General features: G+C 39.0%; 1 protein-coding gene across 2 annotated transcripts in view; it reads right to left on the reverse strand.

Moving 5' to 3' along the window:
* NRP1 (neuropilin 1) overlaps positions 1 to 22,699 on the reverse strand; it is a 214,205-nt gene that overhangs the window by 92,251 nt on the left and 99,255 nt on the right. For both annotated transcript variants that reach the window (XM_061587883.1, XM_061587882.1), the window contains exon 4: positions 21,281 to 21,508. In XM_061587883.1, the coding sequence (XP_061443867.1) occupies positions 21,281 to 21,508 (228 nt within the window). The remainder of the gene's footprint in view (positions 1 to 21,280; positions 21,509 to 22,699) is intronic.

The following is a 22,699-nucleotide window of genomic DNA, read 5'->3' on the forward strand; positions in this document are numbered from 1 at the left end:
TACAGGGACCATACAACTCCCCTGTTACAACAGCTCCACTGGCTGCCAATTTGTTTCCGGTCACAATTCAAAGTGCTGGTTTTGACCTACAAAGCCCTATACGGCTCAGGTCCAGGCTATTTGACAGATCGTATCTCCCTACATGAACCTGTCCAGGATTTGAGATCTTCAGGTGAGGCCCTTCTTGTGTTCCCCACACCTTCGCAACCACATATGATGCAGACACGAGATAGGGCCTTTTCGGTGGCTGCCCCTAGGCTGTGGAACTCCCTTGAGAGTGAGGTACGATCAGCTCCCTCCTTGCCGTCTTTCCGGCGACAAGTAAAGACTGTTTTATTTCAACGGGCATTTGGGATAGAGAACGACCAGGATTAAGTGTCATAGGTTTGGTGACTACATTATATTATTTTATTATTTTAAATTGTCTGCTGTTTTTAACCTATTTTTTATGGTTTTAATTTTTCTCATAGTTTAATTCTTTTTTAATAGTATACTTTGTATGTTTTAATTGGTGTTGTTTTTACTTGTCAGCCGGTCTGAGTCCTATTGGAAAAAGGGCGGGGTAGAAATAAAGTTTATTATTATTATTATTATTATTATTATTCCACATTTTTGGAGCTTGTTTTTAGTGTTGCAAAGTGTTGCTGTACTTCGCATATTGACAGAAACAGAAGCAAAAGAAAATGATTTACTGTAGGAAACTTCACTAAAATTGCAAAGTAAATCAAACATATTAAAAGTGACTATCTGAACTATATCAACTGTTTTAATATTGTTGCCTCCTTCCTGTTAAAACAAGATCAGCACAGCACATGTCTTGTTTCTGTCCTTTGGACTGATTGCAGGTGTTGCCACCACTCACCATATGCTCATAGGCACATGTTACCAAATTCTTCCAAGCTACCCAGAAAGTGGATTGGACTATGAAAGACCAACCCAAATTGTGTTTGCATTTTTTTACAAATCTGTAGGACAGTACAATATCTCAGAGAGGAGGTCAGATCTCCTGCTCCCCCATGCATTCACTATAGCCCAATTTCTCTGCATTTTAAAGTTTGATAGAAATATCTTTTGGCTATAGGTATGTTCTTAAACTGCAAGGGTTTCTGCCTGTTAATGAATTTCTTTGCTTTTTAATCCGGGAGGTAATAAATGGGATCCTGTGCAAGTTTGCTAAGAATGGACTGATAATTTGCATGCTTTTTGCATCCAGTGGGATTTACTCCTGTGCAATCATGCTTAGGATAGGTGAAACTGACCTGGGGGAGGGGCAGGGAGGGGAGGAGGAGGAAGGGGGAAGAAGGGGGAAGGGGAGGAGATTGGATGGGTGGGCACTGGGCACTGGGCATCTCCCTTTTCCTTTCCAAAAGGAAAACATTGTGAACAGTATCATTCTTTTTCAGGGTTTCCCCCACCTTTTTATTCTACAGCAGGCACATGTAGCCTCTCATCCAAATTTAAACCAAAGCTGTCCCTTGCCACAACCACACCCAACCTTTATTTCATTTTAGACAGTCATGGCTTCTCCTGAAGAATCCTGGAAAGTGTAGTTAGTGAAGGGTGCTGAGAATTGCTAGGATATGCCCTCTTCCCCTCACAGAGCTTCAAACAGAGCAGCAACCTCTCTGGCCACTGGAGCTCTATCAGGGGAATAGGAGTCTCCTCTCAGCACCCTTCACAAACTACACTTCCTAGGATTCTTCGGGAGAAGCTATGACTGCTTGTTGTTGTTATGTGCCTCCAAGTCGACTACGACTTATGGCGACCCTATGAATCAGTGACCTCCAAGAGCATCTGTCATGAACCACCCTGTTCAGATCTTGTAAGTTCAGCTCTGTGGCTTCCTTTATGGAATCAATCCATCTCTTGTTTGGCCTTCCTCTTTTTCTACTCCCTTCTGTTTTTCCCAGCATTATTATCTTTTCTAATGAATCATATCTTCTCATTATGTGTCCAAAGTATGCTAACCTCAGTTTCATCATTTTAGCCTCTTTTTTTTTACAATAATTTTTATTCAAATTTTCACACAACAAACAAAACAAAATAAAAAAAACATAACACAATAAGAATAAAAATAAAAATAAAAAATTTGACTTCCGATCCAGCTCAGTCTGGTTTCAGGCCAGGTTGTGGAACTGAGACGGCCTTGGTCGCCTTGGTGGATGACCTTCGCAGAGAGCTGGACAGGGGGAGTGTGTCCCTGTTGGTTTTACTGGATCTCTCAGCTGCTTTCGATACCATCGACCATGGTATCCTTCTGGGCCGCCTCGCTGGGATGGGACTTGGAGGCACGGTAATATGGTGGCTCCGGTCCTTCCTGGAGGAACGAACCCAGAAGGTGGTTATGGGGGACTCCTGTTCGACCACCTGGCCATTGACCTATGGGGTCCCACAGGGTTCAGGTTTGTCCCCCATGTTATTTAATATCTACATGAAACCGCTGGGAGAGGTTATCCGGAGTTTTGGGGTTCGGTGCCACCAATATGCAGATGACACCCAACTCTATCTCTCCTTTCCACCTGATGAAACCAAGGAAGCCGTCCAGGTTCTCAACCGATGCCTGGTATCAGTGATGGACTGGATGGGAGCGAACAAGCTGAAATTAAATCCTGACAAGACAAAGGTGCTCCTCGTCAGTCGGAAGGCGGAGCAGGGAATAGGGATTCAACTTGTGCTGGATGGGGTTACACTCCCCCTGAAATCACAGGTTCGCAGTTTGGGAGTGCTCCTGGACTCGGCTCTGACTCTGGAGGCACAGGTCTCGGCTGTGGCTAGGAGTGCTTTCGCTCAATTAAGATTGGTGCGCCAACTGCGCCCGTTCCTTGACCAGTCAGACTTGACCACGGTGACACATGCCTTAGTTACATCCCGATTAGACTACTGTAATGCGCTCTACGTGGGGCTGCCCCTGAAGACTGCTCGGAAACTGAAATTGGTACAAAGAGCTGCAGCCAGGATGCTAACTGGGGCGGGATATAGAGAACATACAACCCCGCTGTTGTATCAGCTCCACTGGTTGCCCATTTGTTTCTGGGCACAATTCAAGGTGCTGGTTTTGACCTATAAAGCCTTATACGGCTTAGGTCCAGGCTATCTGTCAGAGCGCCTCTCCCTCTATGAACCTGCTCGGACTTTAAGATCCTCCAGCGAGACTCTACTTATTACCCCTTCCTTCCTGCAAGTTCATCTTGCAGAGACACAGAATAGGGCTTTTTCGGTGGCCGCCCCTAGACTGTGGAACTCTCTCCCTATTGAGGTCCGGTTGGCTTCCTCATTATCAAATTTTTGTGCACAGGTGAAGACTGTTCTATTTAGACGGGCTTTTAACCAATGTAGTTAGTTTTAACCTATGTTTATTTAATTCCATTTTAAATTGCTTAAACTGAATATCATGTTTATTAATTATTGCTGTTTTAATGTTTTAATGTAAGCCGCCCTGAGTTCCTCAGAAAAAGGGCGGGATATAAATATTTTAAATAAATAAATAAAATAAATAATAAATATATAATATATATCAAACCTGTCCATTAATACATACAAAATCACTGTTCTCCATAGTCTATCTTAATTAATCGTCAAATCCCATTATCATCATTTCATTTTTATCTTTCAACAAAAAGTCTAAGAGAGGCTTCCATTCCTTAAGAAATGTATCTGTCGATTTTTCTCTAAGTAAACATGTCAATTTATCCATCTCTACTAAGTCCATTAATTTCAATAGCCATTCTTCCGTTGTTGGTGTTGATTCCATTTTCCACTTTTGTGCATATAATAATCTTGCTGCTGTAATCATATATAATATTATTCTTCCATATTTCTTTTCTATTTGTTTATCCATAAAACCCAATAAAAAAAATTCTGGTTTTGACTGAATATTTATCTTTAGGATTTTTTGCATCATCCTACCTATCTGTGCCCAAAATAATTTTGCCTGTTTACACAACCACCACATATGATAAAATGATCCTTCTTCTTGTTTACATTTCCAACAAGCATTAGAAACATTACTGTACATTTTTGACAACTTTTCTGGAGTCATGTACCAACGATACATCATTTTATAGAAATTTTCTTTAAGATTATAGCATAATGTAAATCTCAAGCCTTTTTTCCACATATTTTCCCATTGATCCATTTGTATATTATAACCAATTTTTTTTGCCCACTTTACCATACACTCTTTTACTTGTTCTTCTTCCATAATGTTCACCGCCCAGAGAGCTGTTGCTAGTCGGGCGGTATATAAGCTTAATTAAATAAATAAATAAATAAATAAATAAATATCCATTTTCAGCAAGAGTTTATACATTTTCGCAATTATATTTTCATCATTTGTACACAAACCTATTTCAAAATCAGATTTATTTATTTCAAACCCATACATTTTCTTATCCATTTTATATCTTTCTAACAATTGTAAATAGGCAAACCATTGAGAACTATATCCTTCCTTTATCAGTTATTCTCTCTCTTTCATTATATATTCTCCACGTATATTTTCTAATAGTTCTTGATATGTTAACCATTTCTCTTTTCCAGCCATTTCTCTTCTATAAAATGCTTCTTGACTTGAGACACATAATGGTATTTTTGAATAAAACCTTGGTTTATATCTATTCCATATTTTCAACAGAGGACGTCTTATAAAATGATTATTAAAATCCACATTAACTTTTACTTTATCATACCATAGATATCCATGCCATCCCCACTTCAGGTTATGGCCCTCCAAATCCAATAGCCTTTTATTCCTCAATAAAAACCATTCCTTTATCCAGACTAAACAACAGGCAGCATAATAAAGTCTCAAATTCGGTAATCCCAGTCCTCCTCTTTCTTTGGCATCTTGTAATAATTTAAATTTAACTCTTGGTTTTTTTCCCTGCCAAACAAATTTAGAAATATCTTTTTGCCATTGTTTAAAAGGTAAATCAGAGGATATTACAGGTATTGTTTGAAACAAAAACATCATTCTCGGCAGTACATTCATTTTTATCACGGATATTCTTCCCATTAATGACAATTGTAATTTATCCCATCTTAACAAGTCTTTCTTAATCTCTGTCCATAGTTTTTCATAATTATTATGAAACAACTTTGAATTTTTATTTGTCATAATAATTCCTAAATATTTCAACTTTTTCTCTATTTTAAAATCTGTCTTGTCCATCAACTCTTTTTGTTCCCTTGAAGATAAATTTTTCACCAACATCTTTGTTTTTTGATTGTTGATCTTAAATCCTGCTAACGGTCCAAATTCTTTTAATTTGTCCATCAATGCATTAATTCCTTCCAAAGGGTTTTCTAATACAATTATCAAATCATCAGCAAATGCTCTCAATTTATATTCCTCTTTTTTTACCTTTATTCCCGAAATCCTTTTATCTTGCCTTATATCTCTAAGCAGCACTTCCAGGACCAAAATAAATAAAAGGGGAGATAATGGACATCCCTGTCTTGTACCCTTTTGTATTTCACATGAGTCCGTTAACCCCCCGTTAACAATTATCTGTGCCTTCTGAGATGTATAAATAGATCTAATCCATTTTATAAAGTTATCTCCAAAATCCATTTGCTCCAGGACCTTAAACATAAATTTCCAATTCAAATTATCAAATGCTTTCTCAGCATCTAAAAAGATCAAAGCTGCTTGTTTATCATTTCGTTGTTCTAAGTATTCCAACACATTCAAAACATTCCTGACGTTATCACGTAGTTGTCTTTTAGGTAAAAACCCTGCTTGATCTTCCTGAATAAATTGTTGCAATATTATTTTCATTCTTTCTGCCAAAATCGTTGTAAAAATTTTATAGTCATTATTCAATAAAGATATCGGCCGATAATTTTTTGTTTTGGTTAGATCCTGCTCCTCTTTAGGTATTAATGTTATATTGGCATTTTTCCAACTATCCGGTATCTTCCCCTCTTGCAAAATAGAATTCATTGTATACTGTAAAAGTAATAAGAGTTCTTCCTCCAAGCATTTATAATACACTGCTGATAGTCCATCCGGTCCTGGCGCCTTTCCTAATTGAATTTTACTTATAGCCTCAGATATTTCTCTTGACGTAATAGGACCATTAATAGCTTGTCGATTAATCTGTAATTTTAGGCAAATTCTGTTTAGATATATACTCTTCTATTTTTTCAGAGGGAATTTCCTGACACTTGTACAAAGTTGAATAATATTGATGAAAAACCCTTTGGATTTTTGCATTGTCTGTCAACATCTCATCTCCTTCTTGTATCTTTAAAATAAGATTTTTTTGTCGTTCTTTTCTTAATTTATATGCTAGCAATTTCCCCGGTTTATTTGCAAATTCAAAAGTCCTTTGTTTAGCAAAGTTTAATTTCCTTTCAATTTCTCTAACTGTCAACATTGACACTTGTTTCTGTAACATTTTAATTTGATTTACAATAGAAACTTTAGTTGGATTCTTTTTCAATTCTTCCTCTTTTTGTTTTATTTCTTCCAAGATTAATTGCATTTTCTGTTGTTTCTTCTTTTTTAATTCAGAGTTACATTTAATAAAATATCCCCTCATAAATGCTTTACTTGTATCCCAAACAATATTTTAATCTGTTCCTTTATGTAAATTATGTTCAAAAAACTCTTTTAATTTCTTCTTACATTCTTGCACTATTTTATCATTCTGTAATAAAGATTCATTTAGCCTCCATCTAAATCCAAGATTTTTTTTTTTTAAGTCAATATCACTGGATTGTGATCCGAAAAGGTTTTTGGTAATATATCCATTTTGGAAATGTCTTTCACTAGGTTTTTAGACATCCAAATCATATCAATCCTTGAGAATGTTTTATGTCTTTCTGAAAAATAAGTAAATTCTTTTGCATTGTCATTTATATATCTTCAAGCATCCACCAATTCTAAATTTTCCATCAATTCAAAACAAATCTTTGGTAATTTACCCTGTGTCTCTTTAATATTTTTCTCAGAAAGTCTGTCCATTTTTGGTAAAATTACTCCATTCCAATCACCCATAACACACCAATGACCATATGAAAACTCTGACAATTTTTCCATAAGTCCTGTGTAAAACCTTGTTTTATCTTCATTGGGGGCATAAATGCCCACTATCAAAATTTTTGTACCTTGTAAAGTAATTTCAACCCCCACAAATCTACCACTGTCATCCAATAATATCAATTTAGGAAACAATTGTGGGTTAATATAAAGAACAACACCATTTTTTTTTGATCCAGCTAAAATAAATTCTTCACCCAAATTTTTACAAATCAAATATTTAGAATCTTTCTTCTTGATATGAGTTTCTGTAGACAAATTATATCCAATTTTAATTTTTTCAAATAATGAAACACTTTCTCTTCTGCGACGTATTAGCTCCATTTATATTCCAAGTTAGATATTTGTAATCCATCTTTAAGCATGTATTTTAAAAAGTACCTGATGCTCCCTTTAATCCATCATCTTCCTTTCCCTCCTCTGCATGTTCCTGTTGTCTTTGTTTCCCAGGAATTATATCCATTTCTTTGAGTTTGTCTTCTTCCATGTCTTTTGAAGCTTTTCTCAAGAAGTCCCTTGCTTTTTGAACAGTATTCAATCGATATTTTTGTTGTCTGAATGTAAAAATCACTCCTTCTGGAACATCCCACCTAAATTGAATTTTACATTGTTTAAGTTTTTCTGTAAAGAAAGCATATTCTTTTCTCTTGCGTAAAAGTCTAATAGGGATTTCTTTCATCACCAGTATTTCCTTGCCATCAATTTTAAAGATATTATTGAAATGTTGTTGTAGTACCATATCTCTGGTCCTCTTTTTTACAAAATGCACAAGCACATCTCTTGGAATTTTTTTCATTGTTGCATATCTTGAATTGATTCTATAAACTTTATCTATTTCAAATTCCATCAGATCTTCATTCCAATCCAAAGATTTTACCAGAGCATTAACCATTTTATCTCTGATATCTTCACCTGTTTCTTCAGGAATTGCACGAAATCTCAAACAATATTCTTTATCTCTCAATTCCATCACAGCGATATGATCCAATTTTTTTTCCAGTTCCATATTTAATATATCTGTTCTGTTCTCCAAGATTTGCACCTTTCCTTTAACTTTTTTTACCTCCTGTGTTATTTGCCCAATTGTGCCTTTAATCTCATCCACTTCTATTTTGATATGTTCTTTTATATCTTTCAATTCCATCTTCATTTTGCCAAATTCATCTTTGATTTCTTGTCTATCTTGTTTCATCTCTTGTTTGAGATCTTGTTTAAGATCACTAATCCCATCCATTATTTTCTGGAACATGTCTGGGGAGACAGCCCCTTCCTGTGCATCAGTTGAACCTCTTCGCTCCAGGGCTTTAGTTGCTTTCCTAGTTGTCATTCTTGAAAAAAAACCTTTAGTTTCTGCTATTAACCAATGTTCCCAAACCTAGAGGCAGTCTGTTTCTTTTTTTCCCCCAACAACAAAAGAATTAATATTCCAGGCCTGTTAGTATGATCTAGCCAGCACAGTTCTTATCTCCTGCACGTCCAGGAATGCGAAACAAGTTTGGTTCACAGCACCCAACCGTCAGTAATATACACGAACAGCAGATTCGTCCAAAGAAGGAGTGACTTCCCAGGAGTGCTCTGCTGGTGGTGCCTCTGAGTGAGCTCTGTCTCAGAGGAAGCTTTTTTCAGTTAAAAACCAGTCAAGAGGAATTTTTGACTGGCGTAAATGTTCTCCAAGGCAAAGGTGAACCGAAGAGATTATCCACGGAACTTCGTTGAGCTGTAGATAGCTGGAATTGATCAGGAATCCCCTGAGATAAGAAGGCTTATCTAGCAGCGGAAGACGAAGTCAGGACTTCCAGCAAGCTGTGCTGAAAAAAAGCGATACTTCCCCCCCTTAAAAACGTTCTATAACGAGCGAGCCTCCTTCTGTCTAAATCTTATCATTTGGTTTAAATTACTACAGTAAAAGAGACTTGTTTACGAATCAGCAATTGAGAAACCTGGGTGAGTCACACTTTTTTCCTTTTATATAAAATTAAAGAAGAAAGAAAATTTAAAGAACTTAATTTATAGTTTAATGACAAAAAGCTGGCTTGAATTTGGAATTATAAAGATTAAAACGGATGAGAGGCAACTTATCCGATAAGATGATTTGATTATTTGAAGGAAATATATCTGGGACTATTTTTTTTCTTTTTTTTTGGACTATCATTTTAGCTTCTAGTGATAGTTCTGGTTTAATTTGTTCTAACACCCAATTATTTGTCTTGTTTGCAGTCCATGGTATCCGAAAAGCTCTTCTCCAACACCACATTTCAAATGAGTTGATTTTTCTCTTACCAGCTTTTTTCACTGTCCAACTTTCACAACCATACATAGAGATCGGAAATACCATGGTCTGAATGATCGTGACTTTAGTGTTCAGTGATACATCTTTACATTTGAGGACCTTTTCTAGTTCTCTCACAGCTGCCCTCCTCAGTCCTAGCCTTCTTCTGATTTCTTGACTATTGTCTCTGTAAAGGCTGGCTGGGGTACTCCCCCATGCCTTCCTTTGTCCCAGGAGTCAATCTCCAACCCAGGGCAATTGATCCTGGCAAATATCCTGCTTTGCCAAGGCTGTGCATGCTCACAACAGCCCTGCAAGGTAGTCAACTGCCACCACCCTCCTTACTGGTTAGCCACTCTGTGCCGAAGGGAAACCCAGAGCCCAGTCACCCACCCAGGCTTCTGCAGGGCAAGAGCCAAAATACACTCCTTGCTCCTAAAATCCTTAGGTAAAACACTTTAAACTTACATGGTAGTTATGGTCGATGGTAAGGACTGAATTTAGGACTGGTCTTCTTGTGAAATGAACACACACTGATAATAGAATTAAAGTTTATTAAAGAATAATAAAAAGTAAAAGAATGCAAATATGAAGGTAAAAAGGTAAAAGAGGTGCACAACGTTTAGCAGCAAAATATTTCCTTAAAGATTTTCCACACCCAAAGGGCAAGGTACAGCAAAATACTTGAGAGTTCAGTCACAAACAAAAATAACAAAGTCTATCTAGCCTATGCTATACTTACAGAACTAAAAGACTTGTAGATAGCTTTCTCCCCTCAGAGAGATTTGGGTCAGGACAGTAAGTTGGAACCGCAAATGAGCAGCATCAAGCAGGCATAATGGCTCCCAAAAGTGGAACAAAAACCTAGGATTTCTGCCCCATACTTATAGCAGAAAACCTCTAGCAACAGCCGGAGGCAATTAACCAATCAAGGATGTTATGATGAGATGAAAAAACTCCTTTCTCACAGAACACAAGGTGCCTCCTCCTCAAACTTCCCAAGGTTTATGGCCTTGACGGAACCAGGCCCCTCTGCTGATAACAAGGTGTCAGCTGGGCCTTGTAATCATCCTCAGGTGTGCTGTAAAACTGCCAACTCACGCCTGTGAGCAAAAGCAGTTGTTAACCTTTCAGGATCTTAGGCTATCAAGTGAGTATCAAAAAGAAAGACCCCACAATTCCTTGCTCTGCAGCCATTTTAGTTGCAGGCCGGGGCAAGCTGGTATGACAGCTTCCATTTTGGTTAATGACTGTGCCAAGGTATTGATAATCCTTGACAAGTTCAATGTCCTCATTGTCAACGTTCAGCTGTAGTCCTGCTTTTGTGCTTTCCTCTTTAACTTTCATCAGCATTCGTTTCAAATCATTACTGGTTTCTGCTAGTAGTATGGTATCGTCTGCATATCTTAAATTATTTATATTTCTCCCTCCAATTTTCACACCTCCTTCATCTTTGTCCAATCCTACTTTCCATATGATATGTTCTGCGTACAGATTAAATAAATAGGGTGATAAAATACACCCCTGTCTCACATCCTTTCCAATGGGGAACCATTCAGTTTCTCCATATTCTGTCCTTACAGTAGCCTCTTGTGCAGAGTATAGGTTGTGCATTAGGACAATCAGATGCTGTGGCACCCCCATTTCTTTTAAAGCATTCCATAGTTTTTCATGATCTACACAATCAAAGGCTTTGCTGTAATCTATAAAGCACAGGGTGATTTTCTTCTGAAATTCTCCGTTTCATTATCCAACGTATGTTTGCAATATTATCTCTGGTGCCTCTTCCCTTTCTAAATCCAGCTTGGACGTCTGGCATTTCTCGCACCATATATGGTTATAGCCTTTCTTGTAGAATCTTGAGCATTACTTTACTTGTATTTTGGCATTATGATTGCTTTGTTCTTCTTTTTTAGCTTTACTCTGATTTTTGATACGAGCAGTTCATGATCTGTACCGCAGTCTGCTCCTGGTCCTGTTTTCATAGAAAGTGTGGAACTTCTCCATCTTCTGCTACCAATCATACAATCAATTTGATTCCTATATTGACCATTTGGTGATGTCCACATGTACAGTCGTCTTTTTGGTTGTTCAAAAAATGTGTTCGCAAGAAACAAATTATTGGCTTCACAGAACTCAGTAAGTCTTTCTCCTGCTTCATTTCTGTCTCCTAGGCCCCATTTCCCCTTCCTTTCAGCTTTGACCCAGCTGCATCATTAGTCACAGCACTACTCGTATTTGTCCTTTGTTCTTCCCCAGTAGCTCAGTGAGTGCCTTCTGACCTGAGGGTCTCATCTTCCAGCACTATCTTGGTTGTATTTTGGATAGTCTGTTCATAGGGTTTTTGTGGTAAGAGATATTCAGAGGTAGTTTACCATTGCCTTCCTCTGAGTTTGGATGCACCTTAGTCTGGTGTTTCAGCTTTGACCATCTGCCTTGGTTGCCCCTGCTAGGAGTCTAGCCTCTTGGTCTAGACTCCTGTCAGCATTGCTCTTAGCTTCTTCAACACTCTCAAACCCCCTCACCATGTTAAGGTGTGCATCCTAGAGGAGGACTGCTTAAAATGGAATAAATGTCTGGCATGGGTGTGGCTCCCTGATTATCCAAGCCAAACAGCTGTGAGTTTGGCTTTTAGAACATTGACAGTTGGCTCTTACTGAGCATGCCTGCGCTTATTGACTCCAATGCTAAATTTCTTAAATTAATTAAATATCGGCCACACATTTTTTTTTACTTTTAAACTGCAAAAGATGAAGGTCAGAGTATTGGGCAAGGACAGGAATAGGATTACGGGTACTCTGTGAACATGGCTGATTTTTAATTAATTTCAACAAATTATGAGAAGTCGGACAGAAAAAAGCCCAGAAGTGGTCTGGTTTTTCTCTCTCTTTTTACACTTTGGACTCTCAATTCTCTCTGTTTTGTGTATCACCACGAAAATTTAGAGGGTTTTTAAGCAAGCGTTTTGAGTTCAGGACTATAAGGTTTTGTAAGGTTTTGTTTTGAAATGAGCTTATGGGAAGCATCAGAATGGCATGGGGGGTATTTTCAATTTAACACTGTGGAATGCGAAAAATCCATGCTGACTATAGTATACAGCCACTAAACAGAAGACATCGTATAACCTTCCTAGAAACGTCATGTAGACAAATCAGGATGAATGCTCAAATGAACAGGTCATCTGGAAGTGACCTTGTAGATGGTTACTAGTCTGTCTGTGAGCATAATTAAATTATCTTTTTGGTATTTATTCTGAGTAGACCCAACCCCACATTATCACCCTATGGTTGTGTAAAAGAGCACAATGAGTGGGCCTATTAAAATGCATGGAGAAACCTAAACACTCTTGGCAGTCTTTTGACTTCTTGTGATCACCTTTCTAGCTCTAAAACAACACATTGCCACTTTATGCCTCATCACCATCATCATTATCATCACTGATTATGCAGATAGCAGATGTGGGCCTGACTAGTATGGGAACCTTCTGAGCTTGGAGGAAGTGTGGAATGCAAACAAGAACTCTTTCCTTTACTTCTGGATGAGCATTTCCATAATCGCCAGCTATTCCTTTTTGCCAAGGATAGTCACTATTTTCTAATACCTGCCCCTGATGAATGAATGTTTCTATTTTGCCTTTGGAAACGTGCTGAGGATATTCTGAGGTAATACATTCTTAATGTGATTTGCTAGAATTTGCATTCTTCAGGTTTCAGACCCTTCTTTTGGGTCTCTGGAAGTTATGTTTCACTTGAGTGGCAGCCAGATGCATCTTGCTGTGGTCACATGAATGTAAACACATGCTGCACATGCACACAAAATGGCAGTAAATAACTTCCCCTACATTCATCCATAAGTGTCTATCCAGACAGTAAAAGCTACTGAATGTGTCTGAGTGGTAGTTAGTCTATAAATACCACATGCTCTATTGTAAGACTAAGCATTCTATGAAACACTGTTAAATTATAAAGTAAAATGTTACATTCAGTTTACTAACACCACCATGTGTCAAAAACCAGTGTGGGACAAGCTGTCGCAGAGTAATTGAATAGCAGGCAGTAGAGAGCCATCAATCCGTAATAGCTGTGGGGGCATAGCTGAGAGAAGGAAGAGGTGTGTGACGAGTGCTCAAGAGTGTCCCAATGTTCATCTGTGAAATGTTGGCGGTATGCATCGCATGTTGTCAGCTCCTGGTTGTCTTGGCAATATATTCTCATTCAGAAATATCAGTTTTTCAGATAACACTGTTATTCAACCTCTTTTCCATCTGCAACAGGGCTGGTGCAGACTGAACTCATGGAATACCTTGGTAAGGGCAGAACTTGGTGCATTGTAGGGAAGAATGTTATTAAATTATTAGGGCTGCTGTCTCTTTTAAGGGACAACAACAATCTCTGGTCCCGTGCAGGCGTCTGGTCTGTATAGGCTTCTATGCCTGGTGGTAGGGGCATCAGGCTGCTGCCTTTGCTAATCACCACACTCAACCTCCACACATTTGAGGCCTTATCTGCAAGGGGACATACATACTTAGGATCTGTTGGTGTAATCTCTACCCTGCATACAAATCACATGAACAAAACCTACACTGATTGGCTCTGCACTGGTTTTTGCATTTATATTTTTCTCCCGCCTCTTCTTTAAGTTACCAAGACTTATGCTGTTTGTTGTGTGATGCCCATACATAAACAGAGAGGTTTGGAGGAGCAAGGAAAGGAGGCTGCTTAGGAATTTAGGGAGGTGTATGGCATTGTGTTTACTGGGCAATTTTACACGTCCCACCCCAAGTCACTGAAAGGGTATGGCAACTTTTGTAGGAGCCACAGAAGCCTGCTCATTTGTCACTCCCCTTTCTCTAATTCTCTACTCATAAAATTCCCTCTGGGATTTTGTGTGTTTTATCTTGAATCTGACTAGTCAGCATTCAGGTCTTTCCTCTCATTGTTTTCCCATCTTCTGTCCAATGGGCAAACATCTGTGACTTTGCTCCTTTCCATTAGGTCCTTTGATCCCTGCAGCCAATGACCTTAATGAGGAGGAGAAACAAAGTCACCATCATCCCATACTCTGGTACTCACTCTGAGCCATCCTCTTCACCCCCACCCCATTTCCTGCAAGGAAGCTTTTTTGGAAATAGCAAACAGAAGGGAACTTGTTTTAAAGCAGATCCACACTTTTTAAGATTCAGTGTGACTCATGGGTTTATACTTTTTAAAGATACATACCTGGCAATTTAAATTTTCATTCCTCTGAATGCTACTGCCAGATATCACAGTAGTGTTCTTGTATCTAGCTGTGTAATTCAGCAGCTGAAAGCTTTGTAGACTATGATATAAAGGAGTATTGAATTTTCTTACACAACATGTAAGTCTTTGCCTACTGAGTTAATGCAATATTGATCTGACCTGAACTGGATAAAATAGAGGTTTTTCACCTTCCTATATAAATATGGAGCATACTTAAATTTTTCTCTTTTTATTTTCAATTTCAAGCTTCCAAACCGGCAAATGACAATAAATGACTTAATAATGTATAAAAGATGACCACACTAAATGGTTCACTGTGGAGAAAACATCTTGACTGATAATTCATGAGATTATATCACTACCTGCTTAGCTAGAACATGTCACTCTTTCCTGAAGGCTCCTATTAATCTTCCTTTGCCTTGTAATTTGTGAGCTAAGGGTCAAATGGATTTCAGCACAGCAAATCAGCTCGTAACTGCTTAAATTGGAATTATAAAGTGGCTGGGACCCATATGAAGTTACTGCTGGAAATTACTGTATTTTGAGACTCAGTATTTGGTCTTACGTTGGTATCAGTCCTACAGCGATGTGTTTATGAGATTCTGAACTTTCATTTAAGGAAATGTAAAGTGAATACTTTCTTTGTTCATCATTTTTCATTGGTCTAGGAGATTAAAATCATAATAAGAATAATTACACTTCATAAAAACATACTGTTTGCATTTTTTCAACATTCTAAGAGGTAATGTGCTAGCTAGCCTACCCTTAGCAAACATGAAAAGCACAGGGTACAATGCAGTCAAAGCTCCACTGACTTCAATTGGAGATTAGACACATGCTTCAATAGAGTTTAGAACTGTTTATGGCAGGAGGGAGGAGCCTGTGGCCCTCCACATGTTGTTGGACTACAACTTCCATTCAGAGCTTGGAAAAGTTACTTTTTTGAACTACAACTCCCATCAGCCCCAGCCAGCATGGCCACTGGATTGGGCTGATGGGAGTTGTAGTTCAAAAAAAGTAACTTTTCCAAGCTCTGCTTCCATTATCCTTTACCAAAGCCATGCTAGCTGGGGTTGATGTGAGTTGGAGTCCAACAACATCTGGAGGGCCACAGGTTCCTAATCCTAGGTTTATGGACTTGTTGCTCCAACACAAACATGCAGTTTTACATTACCAAAGGCTCTCCATTCTCTTCCAAAAGCAAGAAAGAACTCCATATACAGGTGAAAACCCATATGTGAGTAAGGTGCGTTGCCCTCCATGGAACAGAAAACTCCTTTATGAGCAGGGCTTTGGATAAAGTCTATGGTGCTTGAAAGGGGAAGCAGTTGGGATGATATTTTCAGAGCAATCCTTTCTGTCTCTACTCAGAAGAAAGTACTATTGAGTTTAGGTGGGCTTACTCCTGGGTATGTGTGTATAGGACTGCAGTGCTTGACTTAGATCATCCAGAGTTCCGTTGATTGAAGGGGATGATGCCTTGAGAAGGGACAAAGATGACTGAGTTGGCAATTGAATCTTCAGCACTGGCAATGGGATAGCATCCTCTACCACTCTCGAGCCAGCAGGCTAGATTGGGGGGGGGGTCAGGAGAGACTGTATAGCAATAAAGGGGAATGGTTGAGGGAGGGTTCAGGAGGAACAGGTGGTGGATGCAGCTGTCCCCCAACATCTGCCACTTGAGGCAATTTGCTCTCTCTTCCTAATGGTGGAGCCATGGGCCCCAGGGATCCATCCCTAGGCCAGTTGACACAGGCTCCCTGGTTGAGCTAACCTAATGGTAGGGCAATTACCCTGAATTAACCCCTTTAAAGCAGAGGGTTGATTCTGCAAGAACTCAAACAGGTCCACATTGCCTGAAAAGATGAGAACCACATAAGACTGAGTCCTCCAGTAATTGTACAGACTGCCTGTACTAATATCCTTTCTCTGTGAGATGGGCAAGTTAGGTTTCTTGCACAGTCCCTGTAACAAAACCATCATATCATGGTTCTGGAAGGTGGTAGCTACACCTTCATCAATTACTTTAATCTCAACAGCCCTGTGCAGTTGTCAATGTATATCACACACTTCTTCCACCATCACCATTTTAATAGGAAGTATGTGCTCCATTTTATGTCTTTTAATATAAAATATTAAATAATGACTAATGTTACGAGCTGACATTTCATATGCCTACACATGCTAAATCATGCAGTTTCAGAGCACTCTCCTCCTGGGAAAGAGATGTTTGGTAAGTAGTTATAGAAATATATGTTTTAAATGTCATAATCCTGATTTCTATAGTTTAAACAAAACACACTTTGTGAACAATTATAATACTTGCCTATAATGGCTCCAATTCAGTCATTTTCTTGAACCAGAAAATTACTACTTTAGGGGCAATAACTTTGACACTAATCTCTTTGAAAATATTTCAAATAATTTGGCTGATTGGTCTTTTTCTCCACATATCAGGTGAAACTGAAATTTCCACAGGAGAGCTTTTTACTATTAAGAAAAACCTATGATTAAACGTCAAGGCATATTTATAAAACTGCCATGAGACTGTTCTAATGGACAGGTTAAATACTAGATAGTCCTTCAGTTATTATTTTGCATCTTCCATTATAATCCCCAATGCAAGTAGCATCATGTTGGGGAGAGTGAGTGGGTCCAAGTGTGTTTAGCTCCACCTCTTCTGTCCCCATTCATGAGTTTGAGGGTGAAAATCTCAGTCAGGAAGCTTCTACAAATACAGGAGCCTCCTCACTTTAGAAGTTTACCCTCCAACTGGTGGAGGTAGGTGAGGATAGCAACGGTAGTGGTGACTTAACGTACCCTTTCCCATACAATGCTACTTGCATGGGAATTTTAACAGTTGAAGAAAGTCAGTGTTACTAAAAATGATTTCAGAGAACCATGAAATCCTAAAAAGAAATAACAAACAAATAACAGGTCTGGCCATGGGACTGAGTCAGGCTTGGTTGCCCTGATGGATGACCTTTACAAAGAGTGGGATGGAGGAAGGAGGAACCTTTATCCTGTTTCTCGATCTCTCAACAGCTCTTGATACCATTGTCTATGATATCCTCCTGGACAGGAATGAGAATTGGGGGAACTGTGTTACAGTGATTCTAGTCCTACCTACAAGACTGAGTCCAGAAATTAATGTCAGGGGATTGTCTTTCAGCCCCCTAGCAGTCGTGTTGTGGGCTGCTGCAGGGTACCATCTTACCCCAAATGCTATTTAATATCTATATGAAGCCACTGTACGCGGTCATTAAGAGTTTTGGAGCAAAGTGTCATCAGATGCTGATGACATTCAGTACTATCTCTCCATAACATCCGAATCAGGAAAGGCTGTGTGGGCCCTGGACTGTGCCTGGACGCAGTGGTAAGATGAAAGCTGAGCTTGAATCCTGGCAAGATGAAGGCACTGTGGGTGAGTGGTTCCCATGTCTGAGAATTGGACAGGGTTGCACTCCCCCTGAAGAAGTCTGGGGGTGCTTCTGGATCCAGCTGTCACTGGATGCCGGAGTAGTCTCAGTGGCTAGGAGTGCCTTTTATCAGCTGTGCCTGGTAAGACAACTATGGCTGTTCTTGGGCTGGGAGAGCTTGACTACAGTAGTTCAGCCAATGGTGACTTCAAGATTGGATAACTGCAATGCATTCTATGTGCGGCTTACCTCGCACTTGATCGTGAAACTGTGGTTAGTGCATAATGCTGCAGGAGTGAGACCATGTCAGCATATAAAACCTCTGCTCAGGGATCTGCACTGGTTGTCAATTTGTTACCGGGCAAGTTCATGGTGTTACTATTAGTATATAAAGCCCTCAATAGCTTGGAAACAGTTTACATGCAGGACCACCTTACCCCATATGCCCACTTGAGCACTTCAATCTGCGGAACAGGTACTGTTACAGGTGCTGCATAATACTCGTTCTGCACTTGTAAGAAGTCATTCTTTTAGTGTGGCAACAGACACTCTTTGGAACTCCCGGTCTATTGACATCAGGCAGGTGCCTTCACTGTATTCTTTTCAGTGCTTGCTTAAAACATTTTTGTTTAGGCAAGCCTAAACATAGATGTTGATGTGTTTTAATCTTTTTAGTCTGTTGCAGTTTTAATTGTTTTAAAGTGTTTTTAATTATTTGTTTTTAATTATTTTATTGACCATTTTAATGGTTTTTGTAAACTGCTTAGAGGGTTTTTTTTACAATTAAGTGGTATATATATTTTGTTAAATAAATACATTAAAACTACCTTATTTGCTCCCAAAAGGTTTAAGCTTCTATTTAAACAGATCCATGTTAAAATACTAGGTTTAGTTGAGCTGCACATATTTTTAAACATGGTTTAAAAGAAGCTCCTAAAATTATTCTATGCCAAAATTATCACAACTTATATTTATTTATTTACTTATTTATTTTTTTATATCCCACCCATCCTCCCAGAAGGAGTCCATTCCATCCCCCATTCCTAGTGGCCAACTGTTTACAAAGGGGAAGCATTCAGATAATTATGATTATTGTGAGTTATTATGAGCCAACCTATACTCTACATAGAATAATAAGATAGTATCCTGTATTCTGATAGTATTCAGACTACAAATGAAGGAGTATGTGTGTGATATTTTGACCTGAATACTGTCTCATGTAAGAAGCACAGTACATGTAGAAAATTATTACATCAGGGAGAAAGATTTAGCATAGCTTTCTCTTTCTCTGTTTCTCTCTCTGATTAGTTTATACCATGCAGAGAGTAGAGATGGTCAAATACATCAATTTCAATTTTTCTCAGTTTCTCAATTTTCCACTTCAGTTCTCCACATTTCCATATCATTTCGCTTTCTTCAAAGTCCTCATGAAAATTTATCAGCATTTTAGTGTGAATTTCTCCTAATATACACAGTTTTGTACGTAATTTCCCCTAATATACACATTTGCACATTATTTTCATTTATATGCACACTTTATCCTACTATATGCATTTTTGTACACATTATTTGGCTGGAGAACTGCATTGCAAAATTCGGAGAAGTGCGAATTTTGGAGGATGGTTGTGTTTCAGAAAGTGCAAATTGGGAATGCTTGCCTCTAGATGCAAACTGAAATAAATTTATGCCCCATTCCTAGTGGAAAGGGGAAGCATTCAGATGCATGAGTTTCATCCGCAAACTGGGGTATAATCGAATGTGCTACGAACTAACTTTAAATACAAATGTATCATAAAACAGTCGTTGCCATGTCTCCCTTCTCCAAGGGGTGATTCTGGCTTCCTCTTGGTGTTTGCTATGTAATGCAACTGTGGCTAGTCAGATGGTTTGCTAGACAAAACTGTTGGCAGCTGTGGCATGGTGATAAAGGGAAAAAGAAAAGAGTATAAGTACTTGAAAGGTTGTCACACAGAGGAGGGCCAGGATCTCTTCTTGATCATCCCAGAGTGCAGGACACGGAATAATAGGCTCAAGTTACAGGAAGCCAAATTTCAGCTGAACATCAGGAAAAACTTCCTAACTGTTGGAGCAGTACAACAATGGAGCCAATTACCTAGGGAGGTGGTGGGCTGTTCAACACTGGAGGTATTCAACAGGCAGTGGAACAGCCACCTGTCGGGTACGTTTTAAGTTGGATTCCTGCATTCAGCAGGGAATTGGAGTCAATGGCCTTATAGTCCCCTTCCAACTCTACTGTTCTATGAGTCTATGAAAAGTCCCACTTTTACCTTTCAGCAGCAGGAAGCAGCGATGCAGGTAAGGCAGGAGGTTCCGCAGCCAGCACTGTGCATGTGAATGGTTACTATGGGGTTAGCTGCCTCTGCTAATACCGGCAGCCTTTGCTCAATCCCATTGCTCAAATAATGTTTCATTTGTACACAGCCTTAGCTGGCTAGCTTATTTTGGGGAATGCTTATAATAGTTCTAAGATCTATAGTGGGTGTTTCATGGTTTACAAGGAATATAATTTCTGTTCCTACTTTTTTCTGCATGAGGATTTTGTTTCTCTTCAGCTGTTCATTGCTGGAAGTGCACACAAAGTTCGTAAAAGTTATCAAGGACAGTTGCTTGCACATCGCTGCTTGTACAACTCCCTTGGCTCCCCAAATTCTAACAGGGGCACCCTAAGGGGAAGTGCTCAGCCTAAGAAAACCCTAATGTCAAACTCCACTAGACCCATAATGGCAGCAGCGAACCACAGGATAACAGCATAAAACCCTTACATTCTCTCTCCATTAGTGCTAACAACATACAAAATAATCTCTAGAGACTTTATCAGCAAGAGTTCACCATTAATGAACCAACTGCAGCTTTGTTGAAATCAAAGGGATTTCTACAGAGATACATCTCAGTGTACAATTTGGCACAAGGACAATTTCTAGGTCAGAAAAGCATGTTATCAGAAATGCAGGGCTGTCACTGGAAGTGGCAGCTCTGTGTCAAGTTCCTGTTCCCCTCCATAATGTATAATTCAATGGACCCTATGTCCTAATGCCATTATGCTGTGAGATTTCCCCCTCCCATGTGATTGACTACTTGTGAGAGCTGATGAGAGCAGGGAAAATATTCAGTGTAATGACATCAAGAGATACAATGTACTTCGTGTGATGGAGGGCATAGGAACTCGATACAGGACTGCTATTTTTTGTGGTAGTAGTGTGTATCTAATAGATGTCATATGCTTTCTACAGCATGCTGTGGAATTACATTCCTGTGACATACAGCTCATTTTATATATGTGTCTTACCTTCAGGGAATCCATCCCAGATTTCTAATCGGTCATAGCGGCAGAACACTCCTATTGGAGGATTTGTATCTGCTTCCAGTTCAAAGCTTTCAAATTCCAGTATAATCTCTGACATCTTTGGTGCAAAGACAATATAAGTGCATTCAAGGCTATTGGGATATTTTTCAGGGAATCCTGGTGACTTGATCACCCCACTCATAGATGTAAAGTTTCTGGAGCATTCTGGTCCTGCAGAACAAAAGAAACAAATAAAAACATAAATGCTGACTTAGTGTTATTCCGGTTAGCTAGAAAACAAATTAGACCGTTTTATCTTTCTGAACAGCTGAGTGCCTTTTTGGTGAAACACCTCACTTTAATCACCATATTAATCATCCAGCTAACTTGTTCCTGTTATTGATAATTGGTATTAAAATGTAATTCACATTTATTGCATGAACTCCAGTTTTCAATTGGTAGCAGAGCGATCTGGAAAAAAGAAAAGCTTGTGCCAGCTCCTAAGGAGAAGGAAAAAAATTATGACAAAGTCATGTGGGAACAATGAAAGTGTAAGCTGCAGAAATCTCGACAGCCCTAGGGAAATAATTATAGTCCCTTCAAGCTTAAATCTTAAGGTTGACAGTCTTTTATTGGTAAAATAGAACATTTTGCAAGAGAAGGAGAGTGGATTCAGTAGATGGAGCCGTGGTTTCAGATTCCTAGAGCAGTGACTCAGTAACTCTGCCAGATGTGACCTATGCCTCCTTGACAAACTAGATGTGAAAGGCAATTCGTACTTGTACCAAGGGTGACTTCACTCATTCTGAGCAGTGTTGACACAGGTGCACCAGTAAAGTGTTGCCGTTAGTGAAGGCATGATAAACTGTGTGATTACAAGCAGTGTTGCTGGAATCCCACTAATATCAATGTTGACACCCTAACCTTACCCATAACATCAGCCATGGTGTAGCCTTTAGTGTGTTCCATGAAATACCCACCTGCAGCAACACTGGGCACTGCCCACATAGCTTCTCCTGCTGCATCTATACCAGAAGATTCTCAGCCTCACAAAACATTCTCTGACTTCCCTCTCTCTCTTCCCCCTGCCCTGCTGAGCTAATTTAGCTTGATTTAAATTCTATTTTAGAAAAACCATTTCTCAGCAAAGGGCTTTATACTTCTTATCCTCACCCCAATTCTGGAAGGTATGTTTTTTAAAAAAAATCCTTGCTGGATCACAGCAAGATCAATTGACACCTGCATTCCAACTCAGAAACACCTGGGCCATCAGCAGGGCTTGGTAGTGAAGCTGAGAGACACTGACTTGCACACGTTCACACAGTGAGTTCCTAAAATGATCTCTCATATCCAAAGCCACAACTCAGTACACATGTCAAATAACCTGTACTGATTTGTGTGATGTGTGAAATGATGAATGGT

Source organism: Rhineura floridana, chromosome 10 (genome assembly GCF_030035675.1).
Source record: "Rhineura floridana isolate rRhiFlo1 chromosome 10, rRhiFlo1.hap2, whole genome shotgun sequence".
Taxonomy (NCBI): domain Eukaryota; kingdom Metazoa; phylum Chordata; class Lepidosauria; order Squamata; family Rhineuridae; genus Rhineura; species Rhineura floridana.